At 42.4% G+C, this 19,555-nt stretch overlaps 4 protein-coding genes and 1 long non-coding RNA gene across 9 annotated transcripts; 3 read left to right on the top strand and 2 right to left on the bottom strand.

Moving 5' to 3' along the window:
* Positions 1-53: 53 nt before the first annotated feature.
* lurap1 (leucine rich adaptor protein 1) lies at positions 54-5,671 on the bottom strand. 3 transcript variants are annotated; one of them, XM_037249065.1, is made up of 3 exons: positions 5,573-5,671; positions 3,741-3,971; positions 54-948 (listed from the first exon to the last, which is right to left on the bottom strand). In XM_037249065.1, the coding sequence occupies exons 2-3, from the start codon at positions 3,963-3,965 to the stop codon at positions 139-141; spliced, it is 1,035 nt and encodes a 344-aa protein (XP_037104960.1). In that variant the 5' UTR covers positions 3,966-3,971; positions 5,573-5,671; the 3' UTR covers positions 54-138. The 3 variants fall into 3 exon arrangements, with proteins under 3 accessions (XP_037104960.1, XP_037104959.1, XP_037104958.1); XM_037249064.1 differs by having other exon boundaries at positions 3,741-4,079; positions 5,573-5,669; XM_037249063.1 differs by lacking the exon at positions 5,573-5,671 and adding an exon at positions 4,286-4,491 and having other exon boundaries at positions 3,741-4,079.
* ttc22 (tetratricopeptide repeat domain 22) lies at positions 5,158-10,685 on the top strand. Its single transcript, XM_037249057.1, has 11 exons — positions 5,158-5,700; positions 6,457-6,757; positions 6,876-6,931; positions 6,999-7,114; positions 7,182-7,300; positions 7,398-7,559; positions 7,748-7,900; positions 8,022-8,994; positions 9,491-9,561; positions 9,732-9,919; positions 10,013-10,685. The coding sequence occupies exons 1-8, from the start codon at positions 5,438-5,440 to the stop codon at positions 8,556-8,558; spliced, it is 1,707 nt and encodes a 568-aa protein (XP_037104952.1). The 5' UTR covers positions 5,158-5,437; the 3' UTR covers positions 8,559-8,994; positions 9,491-9,561; positions 9,732-9,919; positions 10,013-10,685.
* On the top strand, positions 5,822-6,406 carry LOC119121482. The gene is made up of 2 exons (XR_005097684.1): positions 5,822-6,067; positions 6,196-6,406. It is a non-coding gene; the product is annotated as an uncharacterized LOC119121482 (long non-coding RNA).
* On the bottom strand, positions 8,851-19,391 carry ttc4 (tetratricopeptide repeat domain 4). 3 transcript variants are annotated; one of them, XM_037249061.1, is made up of 10 exons: positions 19,151-19,391; positions 18,599-18,716; positions 18,332-18,493; positions 18,163-18,240; positions 17,885-18,009; positions 17,721-17,807; positions 17,391-17,635; positions 17,222-17,306; positions 17,050-17,132; positions 8,851-8,968 (listed from the first exon to the last, which is right to left on the bottom strand). In XM_037249061.1, exons 1-10 carry the CDS (start codon positions 19,256-19,258, stop codon positions 8,965-8,967), a joined length of 1,095 nt encoding a protein of 364 aa, XP_037104956.1. In that variant the 5' UTR covers positions 19,259-19,391; the 3' UTR covers positions 8,851-8,964. The 3 variants fall into 3 exon arrangements, with proteins under 3 accessions (XP_037104956.1, XP_037104955.1, XP_037104957.1); XM_037249060.1 differs by lacking the exon at positions 8,851-8,968 and adding an exon at positions 15,442-15,984; XM_037249062.1 differs by lacking the exons at positions 8,851-8,968; positions 19,151-19,391 and adding exons at positions 15,442-15,984; positions 18,833-19,116 and having other exon boundaries at positions 18,599-18,777.
* Positions 13,778-15,478, top strand: LOC119121479 (cornifelin homolog B-like). Its single transcript, XM_037249069.1, has 4 exons — positions 13,778-13,849; positions 14,407-14,490; positions 14,571-14,758; positions 14,834-15,478. The coding sequence occupies exons 2-4, from the start codon at positions 14,415-14,417 to the stop codon at positions 15,047-15,049; spliced, it is 480 nt and encodes a 159-aa protein (XP_037104964.1). The 5' UTR covers positions 13,778-13,849; positions 14,407-14,414; the 3' UTR covers positions 15,050-15,478.
* Positions 19,392-19,555: the final 164 nt, after the last annotated feature.

Genomic DNA, 19,555 nt, shown 5'->3' on the forward strand with positions numbered 1-19,555 from the left:
ACCATTGTAACTTCAAAGTGAAAATAATATCATATGATTATTAATATCTCATGTATAGTGTGCAAAGAAAAGTTGCTTTCTTTCCTTATTGCAGAGAAAAGCAGCCCGTTTGTAGACATCATTGGCTGCTCAGTAGTTTCACAAAAACGTCACATCTTCTTGTGACTGCACCCAGCGCCAGTGAGCATCATACTCCAGATGCATTTTGCCGTTTCCAAGTTTGCAAGTATCCAAGTCAACCTTTCCGTTTTTGTAAGCTTTACATTTGGGGCTCTGTTTGAGGGCGATGCGAGCGCGGCTGCCGGTCGCTGCCGTCTTCTCCACGTTCCCGTTGGCCTTAGTGCTCTGGCTCAAGGTAGCGTTCAAAGAAACCGAGCCTGCCTCGGCCACCTCGGTGCAAACTAAAGCATCTGGCTTGGCTTCTGGAATGTTGTTGGGAACGAATATCTTTCCACTTTCACCTCCAGCGACCCCGTTTCCATTGACATCACTGATAACGTTCTCATTTGATCGGGAGTGAATGTCAATCGGAGCTCCGTTGCCAGTCTCTGTAGGCTTCTGTCCAGTCGCCGTAGCAGAGACCTTGGGCGAGGAGACCTCCGCTGTCCGGCCCCCCGCAGGAGCCTCGGAGACCTGCGGCGTGGAAGAGCGGATGACCATCGACTCTGAGCTCGAGGGACAGTATTCGTCCATATCGTCCGCCAGGGTGTCCAGGTAACTGCCGATGGAAATGTTGTCCAGCTTGTCGTTGGAGTCGTGAAGGCTGCTCCAGGAGCCTCTCCAGGAGGTGTTGGGGCCTTCGCCCAGACTGTACTGGCTGCTGGTCAGGCTGCTGCATCGGCTGGTGAGTGCGCTGCGCTCTTCCAGCAACCATTTGACTGCCTCGATGCCCTCGTGGACGGCCAGCAACTGCTGTAGGATCTTAATGTCCACCGAGCGCAAGTGTGCCTGTGGAAACAGAACAAATGGAAAGAGCTTTTGTCTTTTCTGAAGCTCAACAACACAAGAGAATAAATTGGGTGAGACCAAGTCAATAAGGTCGAACAATACACTTCAAGATCATGTTTATCTGGCACCTTCCATTGCTTTGTTTACAATTCCTCTCAACTCTCATATCTCCCATGCATCATTTGAAAGGGATTATTCCAAGCCAATCACTCTCCCTAATGGTTGAGGTAGGGCAATGAGACTTAGCCTCAAAATGTGAGAATGTCTGCTCTTTAAAAAGCCAAATGTGGCTGCAGAACCCCCATGACTGTCTGAGTTCTATCTCTATCTATATTATGTCTCGTTTCTTCTAGTGCGTAATTATTGCCCCGTCGTGTCCATGTGAGAAGGCAAGAAAATAAAGGATCTCTCTTCTAATCTGGACTCAAAAACGGATTTCATATACACCTAGCGCCATAGTTTGCAATATTTTCCTGACCTGTTTGAGCTTGTATCAAAAAAAAGATGAAACATTGCTTCACTCCACCCGAGCCAAAACAAGTCTTAATTGGTGCTGCGTTTTGTGAGCACTTCCAAAAACGGTGCCACCCACCGCAGCATGTCTATGAGTTGGTGGGTGGTTGATAAACATGAAAGGTGCATGGGCTTGAGGTTGGAGCCCTGGCAGACACTCAAGGCCTAATGAGAGTGGCAGTAAAGGTTCTTCAGGCCTCGTCAGCGCTGAGCTAGCGCAACGCTAACAAAGCAAAGAGTGAATTATCTTGCACAATGGTGCTTCATTATAGAGTGACGCTTCCTGGTTATAAAATAGAAGAGGATTTTTCTTTGGAAAAAGTCAAATAGCAGCAAAGGTTGATGAGAACGATAGCTGGAAGACGTGGAATGGACTTGTTTTTGTGCCAAAAACATTTCAGTTTTCCTGCTCAGCAAAAAAGGGCCAAGCAATAGTAGTCAAAGCTTGTGGCTAAACCTTCTGGAGAAGATAGTTTGCGCTGCCATTTTTACTGATGGATATATTGTTGGACATCTGCTTGAGTGCAGTTTTCTTTGGACACGTTCTGATTTTTTTTTTTTCTCAGTTAAACTCATGGCAAAAGAAATTGTGGTTTAGATGGAGTTTGGAACGTTGGTGGTTTCTCTCCTTGGAGATCTCCAGAGAAAGGATTTTATTAGGCAATACTGCTGAGGAATAACTTTTTTTTAAATCTATAAATATCTCATTATTAACGATATTCCCCATCTTAAAAAATGAATACTGTGAACCCAAACAGTCAACTTGTGGCTGGAAAATCAAGCCTGGGAGCGAAGCGATGCAATAAAGTTTTGCCCAGGGAAGGAAACTGTAGACAGCATGTGAGACTCATTAATGTTTGAATTATAAATGACAAACCTAGCTTCTACACTTTGACACCAAGGAGCAGGGAATGCCATTTATTTCAACCACTAACAAGTATTACATGCAACATGTTTATGACGAGACCTTTCCTTGAATAATATACCAAACAAACCAAATGACAGTGTAAGGGGTGTCAAACTCGTTTTTTCTTGCGGGCCACATTGTAATTATGGTTTCCCTCGTGTGACCATCGTATATTATCACATACACACAACAGAATCCAGCATTTAAGAAAAGTAACAATTTTCTAATTTACTTTCAAAGTGGGGTTTCAAAAAAAATTGCAATATCCCACTGGAAGACAATTTGCAATTTTAGTATTTTAACAAGAAACATTGAGTTGACACGAGTCGGGCCACATCAAATGATGTGGCGGACCGGATCCGGCCCCCGGGCCTTGAGTTTGACACCCGTGTATCAATGTACAGCGTGTCTCTTGTTAAACCGACACCTTCAAAATGCAAATGCCTGATCTGATAAATGACGCAAATGCTTCCGCCTGTCACCTTCTAAGTGCTGAATCACTGCGAGCAGAAAAAGCAGACACACAGCGCCGGCCGGCCGGCCGGGCTTTCAATAATACAGCAGCCACTCACTCACTCGCTCGCTCGCTCGCTCGCCCACCCATCTCTTTCGGCATGTCCCCCCCCCCGGTGTGGTTTCACCTTGCCAAGTCAACCCAGGCAGACTCTTGACATCCTTGCATTCACCATGAGACACATTTTCAAGCTCATAAAACCTCATTGTGCACAACTCAGCACATTTTGATGTAACAAACAAATGGTGCTTTTGCAATCAGTGATTGATTGGTGAAGCAGAGTGTTGTTTTTTTTTTGCTATCTTGAGAATCATCCAAATACATCAATATTGTATAAAACAAATCGAGAATTTAAGATAACAGATTGGGCCTCTTGTATGCAACGACAGTATGGCTTTGGCTCCCTTTGAGGAAGCCCTTTGCCAATATCCACATAGGGACAGATGGTAGACTCATTCATTGATATAGCTTTTTAGCAGAAATGTTTGTACAGAAAAGGTTTTCAGCCTCAGTGTTATAAAGTGCAACGTTCACAAGTCTACTCCTGCACTTACTTAAACACAAGAAGGAGTAGTGCTCGATGTGCAAGTGTCTCTATGCCACATTATCAAAAGCCACAAATGTGAATCAATCCATCCAGTTGTTTACTCTTGGCATTTGTCCTTTTGCCAATCTAAACTAGCGCAACAGTCACTAAATCGTTTTTATGCAGTTCAGAACTACACATGCGGTCGTTGCATTTGCATATGACATGAAATGAACACATTTGATGCAAGTTGGATAGAATATTGTGCATGAGCCATACTGCAACGCGCGCGCGCGCGCGCACGCACATGGAACGCGCAACTGTACACTCACCATCTCGGTCTTCAATATTGTTATCTTTTCATCGAGGCTTTTCTTTCCAGTCTCCTTGGTGGTTTCCTGCGCGGCGGGGGCCAGTTTGTCTTCTCCCCGGAGAGAGGCTGCCTCATCCCGCATCCACCTGAGCAACCCCTCGGGGGTCTTGCGGCCGATTTTCGCCTCTATGTCTCTTAGGTCCGGAGTGTTCTCGCAAGAAGTTCCGTCATCCATCATGGTCATGGAGCGCTGGTTGAAAAGAATTGCGAGACTCCTGTTGTTTTGTCCGCAATTGTTAGAAGAGCGACTTTCCGCAGTACATCACATGCGAGTCCAGCTGAGGTGGACTGCGCCAACCTCGAAAAACAAACCGACGAGCCACGTAGGACGGGCGGGATGCGTGTGGCCGGCCACATGCATGCAGGCGGGCAGGCAGGCAGGCAGGCAGGCAGGCAGGCAGGCAGGCAGGCAGGCAGGCAGGCAGGCAGGCAGGCAGGCAGGCAGGCAGGCTCCCGTCCCGGCTGGAAGCCCCGTTAGCAGCTGCTAAAGTGCGCACATTCCACCTGCATGATGACAGCAGCCGCACCGCAGAGAAGCTGAGAACGCGTCTGCTCTGCAGCACAGCACAGGCTGTCAAAGTCACTCAGGAATGACATCACTTTAGTTCCGGTAAGGCTTTTCAAAATTGGACAATCCAAGGAGCATGTTGTAAAACGACCGAAATAAAATAACGAAGCGTTACAAAGGCAAACGCACATTTTTAATTTGTTTTTTTTAATAAGAGAAGCAAGAACATTTTTAATGAGATTCTGCCCTCGTTTTTGTCAAAAAATATCAACTTTTTATAATTATAATAGTAATATAATACTAACTTCGATTACATTTACTTTATATATCCGTATAAGTAAAGTGGTCATTTTGATACTAATTAACATAAGATTCGATAACCCTGAAAAACATTTTAAGATTGGGAATAATCCTAATGAATCAAGGTTAAACTGTATTAATGTCATTGTTGAGATGTGCTTGATAGGATGGATGAAACTATTTAAACAATATTGATTTACTTACTATTCAAGGCAAAGATCGTCATTGAAAATTTGTTCTCCTGTATATTTCTTTTTCATGCAATTGTTCTGGTTACCATGATGACCACGATGGGAACAGTGAAACCAGTTTATTTTTAACACCCCCGTGTACTGCCCACACATACCTGTGCTTAGAAACACACATTATGCAACCTCGGCGTGCTGTCAGGATAATACTGGTGCAACAAATAAATCACAAGCCAACTTCTACAAAAAAAAAAAAAAAAAACCTTCACTGGTGCAACAAATAAACCACAAGCCAACTTCTAAAAATAAATGTCACATAATCAGAATAAACTTAATGTCGTGGTGCTGATGAGAAATGACTAATCAATTGGCACTTTCATTGGAGCAGTCGCAAACGCGTATGTCGTGAAAAGGAAGCGGGTGTTTGGTAAACGCGACTTTCCTTTCGGGGCTCCGTGGTCACTCCCAAGTCCAACCGGTTCAACCTGTCTGCAACAGGTGAGCGCTGCCATTGAGTCATGTCAGAGCAGCAGACTGAGCATATTTTCTTTGCACTATTCAGCAGTGGCAACGCATGCAGTATTTTAATCGAACCGGAGCTTTTCATGTGTTGTAATGAAGCTTATGTAGGGTGGTAGGAGGAGGAGGAGGAGGGCGCTCATGGAAGCGGACAAAACAAAGGACATTGAGTCCTTGATGGACGACATGGATTACATTCCTGGTCACTTCCACTTGGACCTAAACCTCAACTGTGATCCCGTTGGACCTTTGAAACTGAGACACAGAGACACTTACCTGAAACAGGAGAGTCTCAAGGGGGAGCTGGAGGCTGAATCTGGATATTTACAGTATGCTGTTCGCAATCTTCTCGGACTACTGGCCTTTCATCTGGACCACCTTCAAACCGCAGAGGAAATATTCAGGTGATCATGTGCACATTTTTGGAAAATCTCACACTTTTGATTTGCTCACATCTTTAAAATACAGCCATTGCTCCATCGCTAACATGATGCTTAAAGTGAATTTGTTTTAGTAGTCTTTGTTCAAGTGACATTTTCTTTTGACCTTTTGATGATCAGAAACAATATTGTATGACCACAAATCCCTCTGACTGCAATTACAAATTTGAAATGAATGTTGTCTGCGTTTTGGGATATCAAGACCAATGTGATCTTGCTAATCCAAATCTAGAATATGATATCTATTCGAGAATGCATCGCGTAGGGTGCAAGTCTGTCAAATGAAGAATGTGCTTCCTTAAATTGCACGTATTATAAGCAGTCATGTTTGGTCATTAAAACTTCAGTCACGTTACTCGCATGATTGGTTTGTCAGGGTTTTAATGGCATGGTATCCAAGGCAAGGCAAGGTGTTGGGTTAGTGACACGTGAATTGAAGGTATTTGTTGTTTTATCAAGTGCTTCCCCTACTTATCAAATGAATGAAGTTCAAGAACAACAGAGCTCTCTCGACTTGTCTGAATGCAAATTCCCATATACGGTTCAAGTCCTAGACCAGACTTACCAAATGTAGTTTAGGGTGTAGTCTACATGTATAGCAGTTAAACTAGTTGTACGTCGTTATTATAAATATAATGACAACGATGCCAAGTGGCAAAAGGTTGGGTAAAAAAAAAGCCTCATAATATGCAACAATGGATTTGTCTCTAAATCTCCCAGAGGCATTTGCAAAGAAGATCCGGGGAACCTCAACGCTTGGGCCAACCTTGGCTACGTGTACGACAAGCTGGGAAGAGAGCTGGATTCCGGGGAATGTGTGGAGAAAGTGTCCCAACTGATGGGCTTAGATGGTGAGGAGCCCACCAAGGAAGACAGCAGGCAAATGGCGGCCCGCTGCCTGGCAGAGCAGGCCTACGTTTACCCCTATGATGTGGAGCTGGAAAGAGACGATGACTTGAGGGAGAAACTGACTGCAGCCCTGATGCTCTTTAACAAAGCTCTGGACTACGGCGGGCACCTGGTGAGCTGGAAACACACACCTAAGAATGAATTCATGCCAAAAGAGCATTTTGCAGATCATACATTGCACTCTTGATCAAGAATTAATCGAGGAAAGTTTTTCCAACACTGTTTTTCAGATACCAGTGGAAGAAAAGCGAAGCTGGTACTTCAAGATGGCGACCATTTATATCAGGTATAACACAAAATAACTAACAAAGGTACTGACATCATTCTCATTTCTTTGTCTCTCTTCCCTGCAGACTAGATGACATAGTAAAGACCAAAGGGGATGCTGAATATTCCAGACTCTCTCAATATAATAAGGGCTTAAGGCTTCTCACGGAAACACTCGAATCGGAGAAAACACAACTAAAAGGTAAACAAAGGCGTTATCGTATCACATCGCATGGTATTGGATCACATTCCCCATTTGTCCTTTCTAGCTCTTTCCTGGTGTTATGTTGGCATCATGCTGGAGAGACAGGATGAGTTCACCACAGTGCCCATGTCCATACACAATTGCGGCTACTCAGCTACCGATCCCTTGTCCTGCTATGGAAATGTACGTTCCGCTCCACTAAGGCCAAAAATTAGAGCCCTACGATCCGCTGAAGAGTCCAAACATTTCAAAAAGCCCCTGTCTATAATTGGTTTTGCAGGCTATAAAGTTGGCGAATGATGACGCGTTCATCCTCAACCTCCTGGCCAAGCTGTTCTTTCTGCTGGGCAAGCACGAGATGGCCACAGGGATCTGCAACATGGCTCTCAATGTGCTGCCTGACCCGGAGCTCAATTGGCAGGCCTACTGCACCCTGGCCAAGGTACCAGACAACCACACTGGCCCAAACATTTTCCAACTAGATTCATGAAAGAAAAAAAAAACTGGGGCTACACAATCACAAAAATTCAGTGCTCTTCTCTAGCCAAGACTGGTCACAACAACAATAACAATTCCTTGCTGATGTCTTCATCGCCTTACGTTCATATCAACCAATTGTGATTGATTTAGATCAACACAATGCTTTACATCAGAGACCTAGAAAAGGCCAAAAGTGGGGAAGGCGGTGTCCCAGACAGACAAATGTTAAGCGAGGCCCAGAAAAACCTGGACAAAGTCGTGGCTGTGTGTCCTTGCTTGAGGACTCACCTGGAGATGGCACGGGTAAGCAGCCCCGCCCGCCCGCCCGCCCGCCTCTTAATAAAATAAGTTGACCAGAATGTCAATTCATGTCAATGACGAGTATTCTCCTCGCTGTTCACTATGACAATATCTTCTCCATTAGGTGTATTACTACATGGGTGTAGATGCACTGCAGGAGAGCCTCTTAGTGGACGAGGGGGCAATAAATAACGCCTTGGTGAGTCTGTCCCAGGCCCGACTGTACGAATTGGGAGACAGCTTGCCTGATCTGCACTTGCTCAAAGGACGCTGCCTCCTACTGAAGGGCGAGGAACAAAACGCCGCAGACTGTTTCAAATGCGCTCTGGACTTAGAAAGAGCGTCAAGTAGCGACACCGCGGCCCTGCGCTGCCTCCTCCAGGCCTTGCTGGCCGTGTTCATTCAGGGAGGGCCGGAGGTCAACCACGTTATCACCCAGATGGAGCAGTGTTTGCAGAGGGCTGAGGAGAAGTACCCCGAGGACGTGGTGAAGGCCGAGCTGCGGTGCCTGTACCGGACAAACACTCCGGAGGTCACCGAGCTGTCTCGAGCCCTCATCAGGACGGGACGAATGCAGCTGGTCAGAAGGCTACTGCAGACTGTGGCGCCGAAACAAATGGACAAGAAAAGAACACTTGCCAGATCTTTGTCCTTTGCGTGAAGCCCCCAGAAATGACCAAAGCAACTTGAAAAACGCATGACATATTAAGCAAGGCTGTACTGAAATGAAGTTCGACTTCAACATCATATTGACACTGTGAACTCACCATGACGAATATAATCCCAAGTCATTAAAAATATAAGAAACATAAATAGAGTCATACTTTTTCTGCATTTAGTGCGATCCACAATGTTGTTAACACAATTAATATTACGAATTAGTAGCCAGCTGAGTCACTTGTAAAGCAACCTGAAAGGTTTTTCAGGACAGAGTTGAGACACACCTGCGTGACGAAACAATGGCCACTTGACGAAATGCACATTGCTGCCATGTATTCAGGTTCTGCTGCATTGCTCTGTGTTTTATTGGACAAGATTCTCACACTGTCAGTCTTCTCTTGCTTTCTTCACCTGTGATAAGACGCAAGATCAAGCAGGTAAGAAATAGTTCTCGTTCTGACATTTGAATTCAGATAATGCAAGGTCATATTGTATTTGTAAATACACAAGACTGTTGAACAAAATTGTTTTCAACCAGCAATATTTTGAAACTGCATAATGGCGGGCTTGATTCGCTGTTAATAATTAAAAAAAAGTGTCACATTTAGGGATCAATGCGGATTGCGCAATGGCAAAATATTGCAAAGACAAAAGTAATATTTGGCATAAGCATTTCTTAATCTCGTCTTAAAAATACACTTGTCAAAGCAACATTTTTACAGCCGAAGAGCTGCAAGGTGGTTATAGTAAAAACTCTCAGGTTTAACTTGTCTTCATTGAAGTTGGTTTACACTAAGAAAGCAGTAAAAACACTTTTTGGACTTCGACGTCCGAATTTCAAGATTTACACCTGGATGATTGAATCTCATCAGCTGAATGATGACATCGTGTGCAACTTTTTTAATTTACCAATGGACTTATTTGATCCTTCAGCATGTCTCCAAAGCAGAAATTGACAGAATGGGACAGTGGCCTTCTTGATTGCTGCCAAGACAAAAGCTCATGTAAGATTTGTTTCTTGCTTTAATAATACCAAACCCGGGCAGGGTTGGGTGTGACTGCTTATGTCACCACACGGTTAAGTACTATGTTGATTTGTTCTTTTTACTGCCTGCACGCCGTGTGTTTTGTCAACACAAGCCATCATATCGATGATCCAAATGTCAATTTTCAGGCTGCTATGGATTCCTTTGCTGCCCCTGCCTGGCCTGTTCAGTTGCGGGAACATTTGGAGAGAACCGATGTCTCCCGTTGTGCGACATGCTCAGCCCGGCTGTCTTGACGGCTTTTGGGATCCCTCTGTTTGCACCCCCTGCAGCTTTGGCCCTCAGGGTGGGAATTCGCAATAGATACGGTGTCAAGGTAATTATGAAGATGATGGTTGGAGGAGATCTTTAAAAAACAACAACCACGACTATCAAATGCAATGCAAATAACAGCACTTTTTGTTGACAGGGTTCAATGTGTAACGACATCTTGTCGTCGTGTTTCTGCATGTGGTGCACCTGGTGTCAAATGCACCGTGAACTGAAGTTTCGCAAGAAAAACCCCACCGTCGTCAATATGCAGCCGGCACCCCTCTAATCGGCTCTTGTACCCAACTAAATCTAGGCTGTGTGAGCAAGTCATTACTTGTGTGATTAAGTTGCAGCTATACAGATGAGCATAATGGGTACAGAAACCAGGTGAGAAAAATAACTGGGCACAAAATTGACGGCAAGCGACAGTGAAATCCATCGGGCTAAATTGTACTTAACTGTATAAACGAGAGAGTATGCCAAATGAGCACGCTTCTAAAGGTTTCTAATATTGATCAACAACTTGTTTCGATTCATATTCAGGCATAACATTGCATTTGATACATTAATCACGATGACAGAAAAATGCTGGGTTAAAAACTATTTGGGTGGTTTGAAAAAAGTGTTTTTATGCTAAATTAATAAATCTTTTAGTTCACATGGAGAGTCCCGCAATGTTTAGGTATAAGGAATTTTTTTGAGGGCAAAGGGCGGGGGACAGTCTTATAGCTAGTCAATGTATATTTAAAAAAAATAATAATAATTTGACCATTATTACTGTCATGCGACAGACGACTTCCAAACACAATAAAAATTCAGATTAAACCCAACATTGTGTCTGTAATCTTAATTGGATTCATTTGCTTTAGTAGTGCATTCCTTGGATACATGCTGCCCCCTAGTGGATATAAGCTGCAAGTGAAATATGCCCTTGCCTTTTATGTGAAGGAATCAGAGCCGGGTCTAGGCAGGGGCAAGGGAGGGCGTGGTCCCCTCAAATAAACGGTGTGCCCCCTCAAACTAAATCTCCGAAAAGTATTTTTATTATCTCATGCTTCATGCCTTTCCCCCTCAAAATATAAAATATATATATATTCTGAATCCTTGACTTCTAAACTATGAGACCAATCAATAACAACAATTCCTAATTCTATCCATCATCTGAATCTAATGTGAAATCGCCGATCGTGCCACAAAGCAGTGTGTTCGCATTGATGCAGTCAAGCCACGCATGTACGCAGGCATGCAATTGTTTATAGGGTAATAAAAATTGGGACCCCCTCATGCAGTTCTTTCTGTGTATTTTGTCATTACTGAGTCATTTGAAAGCACACAATCCTGTTTTTAAAAATGGAAAATGATTGAATTCTTACAGAATGGAACGGCACTTCTTACATATCTTGAGGACAATAGGGAAGTTTAACAGATGTTAGATAACTGATCAAATCACATCTGACCTTTCAAATCATCCGTTTCTGTTACTGCTAAACGATACGCGGCACAGTTTCACTTATCAGCAAGCAGCTTCCAGATATTTTGAAGGCAACGCCTTTACTTATTTGAGCTTACATCATTTTGTACATACTAGTGCCTGTATTATTCTAATTGTTCAGACGTGGTTAGACACAAGTTCAAGTTGGGATGGAATGTTTTCCACCGCAGAGGAAGCCATTCACTGTGACAGCAAAACGGTTAGAAAAGATACATTAGAAGGAAGAATGGCACAATTAAAAACTCAACCCACCTCTCTGATAAGTAGTACAAAAACTGGCTCTCATTTTCTGACCAATTTGCAGGAAATCGTATTTTAACCATTAGCAGAGTATTGATGTGTGCCTGTATAGTGTTACTGTACATTTGGGGGATTTGCATAGTTTGCAGCATTCAAATCCACTTTTTTGGTCACTAAATCGACAATCAGGACTTCATCGCTGGTGTTCTGCATTATTAACAGACCATTCCCTGTCAGAGGCAACGTTGGCAGAAAGAGAAACACATTTTTTTTCTTACTTGTACATGTTTGATACCTCTGTTGTTTTGTTTTGTTTTCCCCTAGGCATTCAAGTTTGGCAGCATTTTTCTATTTCCTAGTCTTATATCACTCAGAGTGAAACAGCCGTCATTTCACCGCAAGTGCACCAAGACCACATCAACCTTCTTCAGGTAAGATTGAACAATTAAGACAATATTTTATCCCTTGTATTATATGAAGGTGAGACGCTGCACTACTAGACCAATTATAGTGCATTAGATTTGGAATTGGGAGTGTAACACAATTCAAATTGATTTCATTCTCGAGGAGCCTTCCCTCTATAAAGTAGATTACATATCAGGTTAATGAAAAGAAAAAAAAAAAAAAAAAATTCCATAAATGTTGCCAATTCCATGCAAAGTCACTTTTAAACCCTTTTACTTGGGACCTGTCACTTCAAAAAAGGGGAACTATTAAAAAATAAGACCAGACTAAAATTTGTATGATTTTATATTCATTTTAAATGGAGTATTTTTTTCCCCTTCCTTTCTTTTTATTCAATATTTTATTTCATTCCTGTGATTTCTTTTTTTCGGTGTTTTGAATCACACTTGTGAATGGCATAGAGTAATTTGCTGTCCGCTTCCCCACTAAATGTAGAGATGGCAACCCAACCAGCTCTCACAGAGTGGAACAGTGAGCTCATGGACTGCTTTGAAAATGCCAGTACTTGTAAGATCTACGTTTCGTAGCGTCAGAGCGCACATGGATTTTCCACCGCTGCTATCTTCACTTTTGTTTTTGCTCAGGCTGCTACGGTTTCTGGTGTTGCCCCTGCATGGCCTGCACGGTGGCAGGGAGATACGGAGAGAACCGATGTCTGCCCTTGTGTGACATCTGCGCCCCTGCCTTGTGTGTCATTTGCGAGATCCCTCTGTTTGTGCCTCCCGCAGTCTTGTCTCTGAGGGCAAGCATGCGAAGCAAATATGGTATCAAGGTAAGGTGGATGAAGACGGACGCCATTTGTATCCATTCATCCCCAACTTGAGCGCATGGTGTACTTTTGTCCCAGGGCTCCCTTTGTAAGGACGTTGTTGCTTCCTGCTTCTGCATGTGGTGCAGCTGGTGTCAGATGCACCGTGAGCTCAAACACCGAAGCCAAGTTCCAACCGTCATTAACGTGGTCAACCAAACTGTGGTCACTCAGCCTGCTCCTATGATGATGACCATCCAAAACGCAGCACCTCCTCCTCCTGCTTATCAATACGTCATTCAAAAATAAGAGGCCGTGTTCCAAGGTCGATTTTTGGATTATTTTATCCTGGCTTATTTGATAACCATGAACTCGACTGAACGAAATGAAACATTTTTTAAGAGATTTTTTCCTTCATATTTGTGATGGAACAGAGAAGCAATGTATTAGCGAGCATTGATGAGAATTAACATGATGTTAGAAGTATACAAGTGATTTGTCACCATTAATAAGAATAAACACCAATTGTTCTCCTGCTCGTTCATCTGAGGTTACGTGTCAATCTTAAATTTCTTCCGCAATTCGTTTTTATCGTGATTTGATGATCCTAGAAATATTCAAATCCAAGAAAAAACATAGTTGAGCAGAACTTCAGCGTTCATTGCACATGGTTGAATGGGTGTAGGGCTATGATGCTAGTTTTAAGGTCCTGACTTTTGGTAGTTTTCTTCTTTTTTTTTTCTAACGAATGAATAATCGCCCTACCCCCATATGACAAGAAAAAAAAATGTCGTGCAATTAATTACTGTAGGCTGGAAAAGGTAATACAAAAAAACATAACTGGTCGATTGGTTGAAAAGTAGATCCTGCGTCACAAATGCTCTGACAACCTTTCATGTGATTAATTGTCAAGTTTGAATTTTGTTTCCCTGTTTGCATTCAAGTTTGGCAGCATTTCTCAGGTTAGCTGACCCATAATACTCAAGGTAACACTCCTTCCATGACTTTATTCACTGCACCTTCCCCAAGGCCACATTCACCTTTATCAGGTAAGATTGTAAAATGACATATTTTGACATTTTTCACAGCTATAGGTCGTCACCTCCTGTTCTTCGGCCTTTCTTTTTGGTCTTAGCGTGAGCGTCGACTCTTTTTATGTTATATATTTATTGTTTTAACTGTTGAATTTTTACTTTCTGTTCAGGTAGCTGTGGTTATTTTTAAAACACACTATAAATAAAGATGAGCTTGTTTGGAAACGAACAAAAAAGAATGATGGATAATACGTGCATTTTACTTTGAAACCTGACGGTAATACGGCACACTTTGCTTTCATTAAGCAGCCTGCGAATTCCAAAGTGCATTACTACGACTAATATTACTATGATCATAAAAATATTTGACAAATTCACTAGACTGACACGCAATTTAACACTTAAATTCACACTTAGTTTGTGGAACAGTGGCAGTGAAAGCTACCTTTCAGTGGACACCACAAAAGGAAACTAAAAAAAAATAGATAAATAAACAAAAAAATAAATAAATGCATAAATAACAATAACAGTGACGATATGTAGTAATTTGCTTTCTCCTCCTTGTGCTCAAGTAAGGTAAATGATGATGGACTCGGAACCAGGGCTCACTGAGTGGAACACTGACCTCATGGACTGCTTTGAAAGTGCCAGTACTTGTAAGATCCAAACACAAAACAGCACCAGAGTGCCAATTCTTTCTTTTTTTTTTTTTAATATGGTTTTTGTTTTTGCTCAGGCTGCTACGGTTTCTGGTGTTGCCCCTGCATGGCATGCACGGTGGCAGGGAGATACGGAGAGAACCGATGTCTGCCCTTGTTTGACATCATTGGCCCTGCCTTGTGTGTCATTTGCGAGATCCCTCTAATTGTGCCTCCCGCAGTCTTGTCTCTGAGGGCAAGCATGCGAAGCAAATATGGTATCAAGGTAAGGTGGATGAAGACGGACGCCATTTGTATCCATTCATCCCCAACTTGAGCGCATGGTGTACTTTTGTCCCAGGGCTCCCTTTGTAAGGACGTTGTTGCTTCCTGCTTCTGCATGTGGTGCAGCTGGTGTCAGATGCACCGTGAGCTCAAACACCGAAGCCAAGCTCCAACCATCATTAACGTGGTCAACCAAACTGTGGTCTCTCAGCCTTCTCCTATGATGATGAGCATGCAAGACCCTCCTCCCTATTACGTTCCTCACCAAAAGTCGCAATATCCGCAGAGCTGAGGCCGATTGTCCTTCCTTTACCGTCAGCCGGTATTTGATTCATTTGTTTTCTTCCTCACTTATTTAAGAATAACCATCTCGGGTCACCTCTTAATTTACCTATGGGAGGGGCACTGGTTTAAAAGTCAAACTATTATTCATCACTTTCTGTTATTTACATGAAATAGAACACTTGGTAATTTGTCTTCAGTGGTAGGTCTGTCATTATTTATTTATTTAGTATGGTTACTGCGTAACAATGACCAATCTGGCATGAAGGACATATTCTTTCTTGCGCAACTCGATGTTTAATTTCCGAGGGATGTTGTAGACATAACCATTTAAAGATGCTTTCAGAAATGATACGGAAATCAAGTATTTCACATTGATACTTAAAACAAGGCTTGGAATAGGTTTTGGGATTTTATTAAACAATAACTATAAACAATACCATGAATGAACAACTGACTGTTTTTGGGGGGACGGTCTGGGATTTTCAAATGTTGCTATTCAATGTGTTTTGATGAGGGGCACCTGGCAAACTGTGTCATGAAAGAACTTTTTTCCATGATTTATCAGTTTCTTAGCAGGTTAAAAAAAAAAGTCATGTTTATTTCTCTAGCCCTTAATCACAGAATCACGTCTCAAAGGGCTTGACAAATATAGATCAACATTCCCTGATCAGTATTCATAAACATGATCAATATGAATATAAAAGATCATTTGAGCAAAGCTTTACATCATTATCAATGAAGTAGTGCTCACTCAGTTTCGAAAAGGTTGGCGAGCCCTTTTTGCTCCCATTTGCACAACAGTCAATTTTCTTTCATCAGATAAAAATTGATGAGCAGCATTTTCACAATGCCGAGATTTTCTTTCCTGTTAAATATTGCTTCCAGAATGTCGAGCCATTAACTAAAATGATGAAGCTGGGCGTGCCAACCTTGACAAAAAACCTGCAAAACAGAGAGCGCATTGTCAAGGGCTTTAAGGAAGTAAGGTCGAAACACGCGGTCAGAATGATGGCAGAAAATGGTTTACTGTACGGCCGCCATTTTAAACTGCTGTGTATAGTTTGTGGGCTGCTAGTTTAAAAACAAAAAACAAAACGCTGTTCTCATTATTTTTACAATATTCATAATCGACACGCCTCTACCACACCTAGTTCCCTTGAAAAAATATTTTGTGGATGGGAAAGGAACTATGCAGTAAACAATGCAGCTCAGCCTCTGGTCATGCACGTCCTTGGCTAGCCATGCTTTGGCGCAATGTCAAACACATTTGAGTATCAGTGCAGATCGGGGGAAAACCCTTGATGGGTGCGAACGAGATTCATTCTTGTTCATGGCAGTATTTATGTTCAATTATCGTCAGTTTATTCATCAGTCACTCTGAAATGACGACTCTATTGTCGACATGGAAGCAATTGACAGCTGAAGTTGCACCGGTTCAAGAAAAGGAAAGTAAAAATGAAACAATGTTTTCAGTAGCAGTAGCTCAGGCTATTTTGGTAGCCGAGTCATGCGGGGTTGGCAAATACGCCATGCTAATTATCAACACATGACACACACTATAATTGCGGCATGGGAATTATGGGTTTATTTCCTGCTACAGGTCTTAGTCATGCACACGTGTGAACTAGGTTTTGTTTGGAAATGAATTATGGCTACACCTTCCAAATGACAAACTTTGTGTAAAATAGATGCTAAGTATGTCAAATGTCAATAGCAAACCATGCAAATGCAAGGACTACAATGAGTGCTACATGGACTACTGGTACAATAGTATAATCAATTGAACACATTTTCAAATTGTCAGAGCAACCTGTTTCAGGCCCTATAATAGGGACAAATTCACTCAGACAAAAACAAATGAAATGAATAAAAACTCAAGCAAACGCCATAGAATCTGTTTGTATGTGTGCTGGTTGATTGTGTGACTCACCTTATTTGGGATTTCAGTCCTGGAACCTTTCTGACTTATCTCATAAAAGCATTTCTCAAGTGTTTGGACATAATTACCTTTTGTGTTGCAATACTTTTAAAAGTGAAGTTTCTGGGTCAACTTTGTAGAGCGTCTCCCGCTCCTCATCCTCAAAACACAGCTACAGAGGGAGGAAAAGGTGGTTACGCAAATGGTGTTTGCTACACCAATAATAATGAGTTGTTGTTTTTTTACAATTAGAGAACAAACCTGCAGATTTTGCAAGTGATATTTTCTGTCCACATCCCAAGGTGGGAGTTCGTCCCCAAACATGACAACAAAGTGATCTAAAAAGCTGGTGCAAACAAAACACAAACATAAATAATGTTCTTTTTTTTTTTTTTTGCTCAACAAAGACTATTGTCGACATGGTGTCTACCTGTTGTTCTCGCAGAAAGCAGAGATGAAGTCACTCTGCTGATGTTCCGGATAGAGGAACATCACAGGCCAATGCAGGACACGCTGCTCATCTAGGAAGACCTGAGCTCCCGTGGCCTTGTGAGAGCTGAGACCATCCAAGCTCAGCTCGGCTATTTCAGTCGAGGCCCCTTCGTCACGGTCGCCGTCGCCGTCTGAACCCGACTGATGAGGCTTCGCAGGCTTGAGGAGCTTGACGCCTCGTTCCTGCAACAAAAACACAGGTTGAAGAATATGTTTGAAGGTTCCTTCAGTCAAAGACAGAAGATTTCTTAATATGTCTTTTTATGACCTTTATTGCAGCCATGAGAGCTTCTTTCTCATTGTTCAACTTCTTTTCTTTGACCTTGGCCTTTCTCGCATCTCTTTCTGCTGACCTCTGTGGGAAAGAAGAACGAGAATAAAAAGAGTGAATTACATCCATTTACCCAAATGTAACTTCAAGACTGATGCTACTTTGTGTTTGTCTGCAGTTGTTCTCAGCTCCAGCAACTTCTTATCTGTAGGATGAGCTTTAAGACCCTCTTCACACCACTGAATGGCTGTCGAGAATTTCCGCAACTCAACGCAACACTGAGCACCTGGACACACAAAATGACATCTCCGTATAACTACTCCAATAAGTAAGGATATAACAATCACTGCAATATTACGATATTAAAATGTGCAAGTTATCGTTGGCATGATATTTGAAGCAAGTTGGCTACCACCAACCTCATTAGTGTACTCCATACCTCGAATCAAGGCTTTAAGATGGTCGGGTTTGATCTTCTTTGCAGCTGCAGCATCATTCAGTGAAGATCGCAAGTTCCCTACATGTCAACAGATCACATCGGAAAGGATACTCAAAATCAGTTCAAAGGAAATTGATTTCTTTGCGGTGTCTAAAGGAGAATATTGTACCAAGATGAAAGTGTGCAGCGGCTCGGTTGGTGAGAAGAACAGTACCCAGATCTTGGTCACCGCATTTATTCTTCAAAGCTGCCGTGTATGCCACTATGGCCTTTTGGTAATTCTTTTCTTTGAAAAATTCATTGCCCTCATTCTTCAAACTGTGCGCTTTTTCTGGAGAATGAAACAATCGGCATCACTTCATGTTGGACACATATGACATGACCATATTACAGTTCATATTAACAAAAGGATAACATAAGTGGCACGTACACTTACCCTCTGGGGTCCTGTCTTCATCGTGGATGATAGCTTGGAGATGAGCGAGCTCGGGATAGTCTTTGGGGTCGATCTCATCGGGTACCGTTTTCATGAACATGGGTATTTTATCAAACTCCTAAATAAAGACCACAGCATTGTGAAGCACGGGATTCCACTTCGATGGTTGATTATGTAAAGTTTACATATTACTACATATTACACATTTGTAATTGAGGGATCTGTTTACGTAAACAGATCCCTCAATTACAAATGTATGTAAACGTGCAGCTGGTTGCTCATATATTTTTAGGAATCAATGTGCATGTCACTCAACAATTCAATGTGATGGAATGGCATACAACATTCTTATCAATGTCGGGGTCACACATCTACAAACATTATCTAATGTTTCGCTGTCACGTGTCCTTGGCCCAAACTGCATTGTTGCTCGTTTAAAGTCTACATTCACACAAAGACGTTTTTACGCTACAGCATTTGAAAACAAATCTGCACAACAAAATGACGGTCATGTTTACAAACACAGGATGGCGCAATGGCGTATGTTCTTACCTCTTCCCATTTGTCTTCATCGAAGGCATTTTTGTATTTATGACGCTTGAACGCTTCCGCGAAAACGTCGTCATCGTCACTGTCATTTTGTTTAGCGGGGGAGGCCATTAATCGCCAGTCAATTACCTTGACACCCTATTTCCCAAGTCAAAACCGTCAAAATAAGTGAGAATTTTAAGAGACCCGAAGACTGCACGTGTGACGTTGGTCTGACTGGTCAAATGATCCGTGCGGAAACAGCCACGAACCACGAGTTCCGCCTCAGAAACCTTATCGGACCAGGCGAACACGAACACACACTTATTATACAAGTGTAAATATCAATTATGCGTAATTTAAATAGACAATCTATTCACAAATCTTCCAATGGGGAAGCAATTGTGTTGTTAATATATATGTGAATTT

Source organism: Syngnathus acus, chromosome 4, assembly GCF_901709675.1.
Source record: "Syngnathus acus chromosome 4, fSynAcu1.2, whole genome shotgun sequence".
Lineage (NCBI taxonomy): Eukaryota > Metazoa > Chordata > Actinopteri > Syngnathiformes > Syngnathidae > Syngnathus > Syngnathus acus.

Bases quoted from the DNA above. Each gene is read 5' to 3' on its own strand.
- ttc22 (XM_037249057.1), top strand. From the start codon at position 5,438: ATGGAAGCGGACAAAACAAAGGACATTGAGTCCTTGATGGACGACATG. The intron at 6,758-6,875 runs GTGAGCTGGAAA...ACTGTTTTTCAG, and splicing joins TGGACTACGGCGGGCACCTG to ATACCAGTGGAAGAAAAGCG. The intron at 7,560-7,747 runs GTACCAGACAAC...TGATTGATTTAG, and splicing joins CCTACTGCACCCTGGCCAAG to ATCAACACAATGCTTTACAT.
- ttc4 (XM_037249060.1), bottom strand. From the start codon at position 19,258: ATGGCCTCCCCCGCTAAACAAAATGACAGTGACGATGACGACGTTTTC. The intron at 18,494-18,598 runs GTAAGTGTACGT...TTCATTCTCCAG, and splicing joins TGAAGACAGGACCCCAGAGG to AAAAAGCGCACAGTTTGAAG. The intron at 18,010-18,162 runs GTATGGAGTACA...TTGTGTGTCCAG, and splicing joins TCTTAAAGCCTTGATTCGAG to GTGCTCAGTGTTGCGTTGAG.
- LOC119121479 (XM_037249069.1), top strand. From the start codon at position 14,415: ATGATGATGGACTCGGAACCAGGGCTCACTGAGTGGAACACTGACCTC. The intron at 14,491-14,570 runs GTAAGATCCAAA...GTTTTTGCTCAG, and splicing joins CTTTGAAAGTGCCAGTACTT to GCTGCTACGGTTTCTGGTGT. The intron at 14,759-14,833 runs GTAAGGTGGATG...CTTTTGTCCCAG, and splicing joins GAAGCAAATATGGTATCAAG to GGCTCCCTTTGTAAGGACGT.
- lurap1 (XM_037249065.1), bottom strand. From the start codon at position 3,965: ATGACCATGATGGATGACGGAACTTCTTGCGAGAACACTCCGGACCTA. The intron at 949-3,740 runs GTGAGTGTACAG...CTGTTTCCACAG, and splicing joins CAATATTGAAGACCGAGATG to GCACACTTGCGCTCGGTGGA.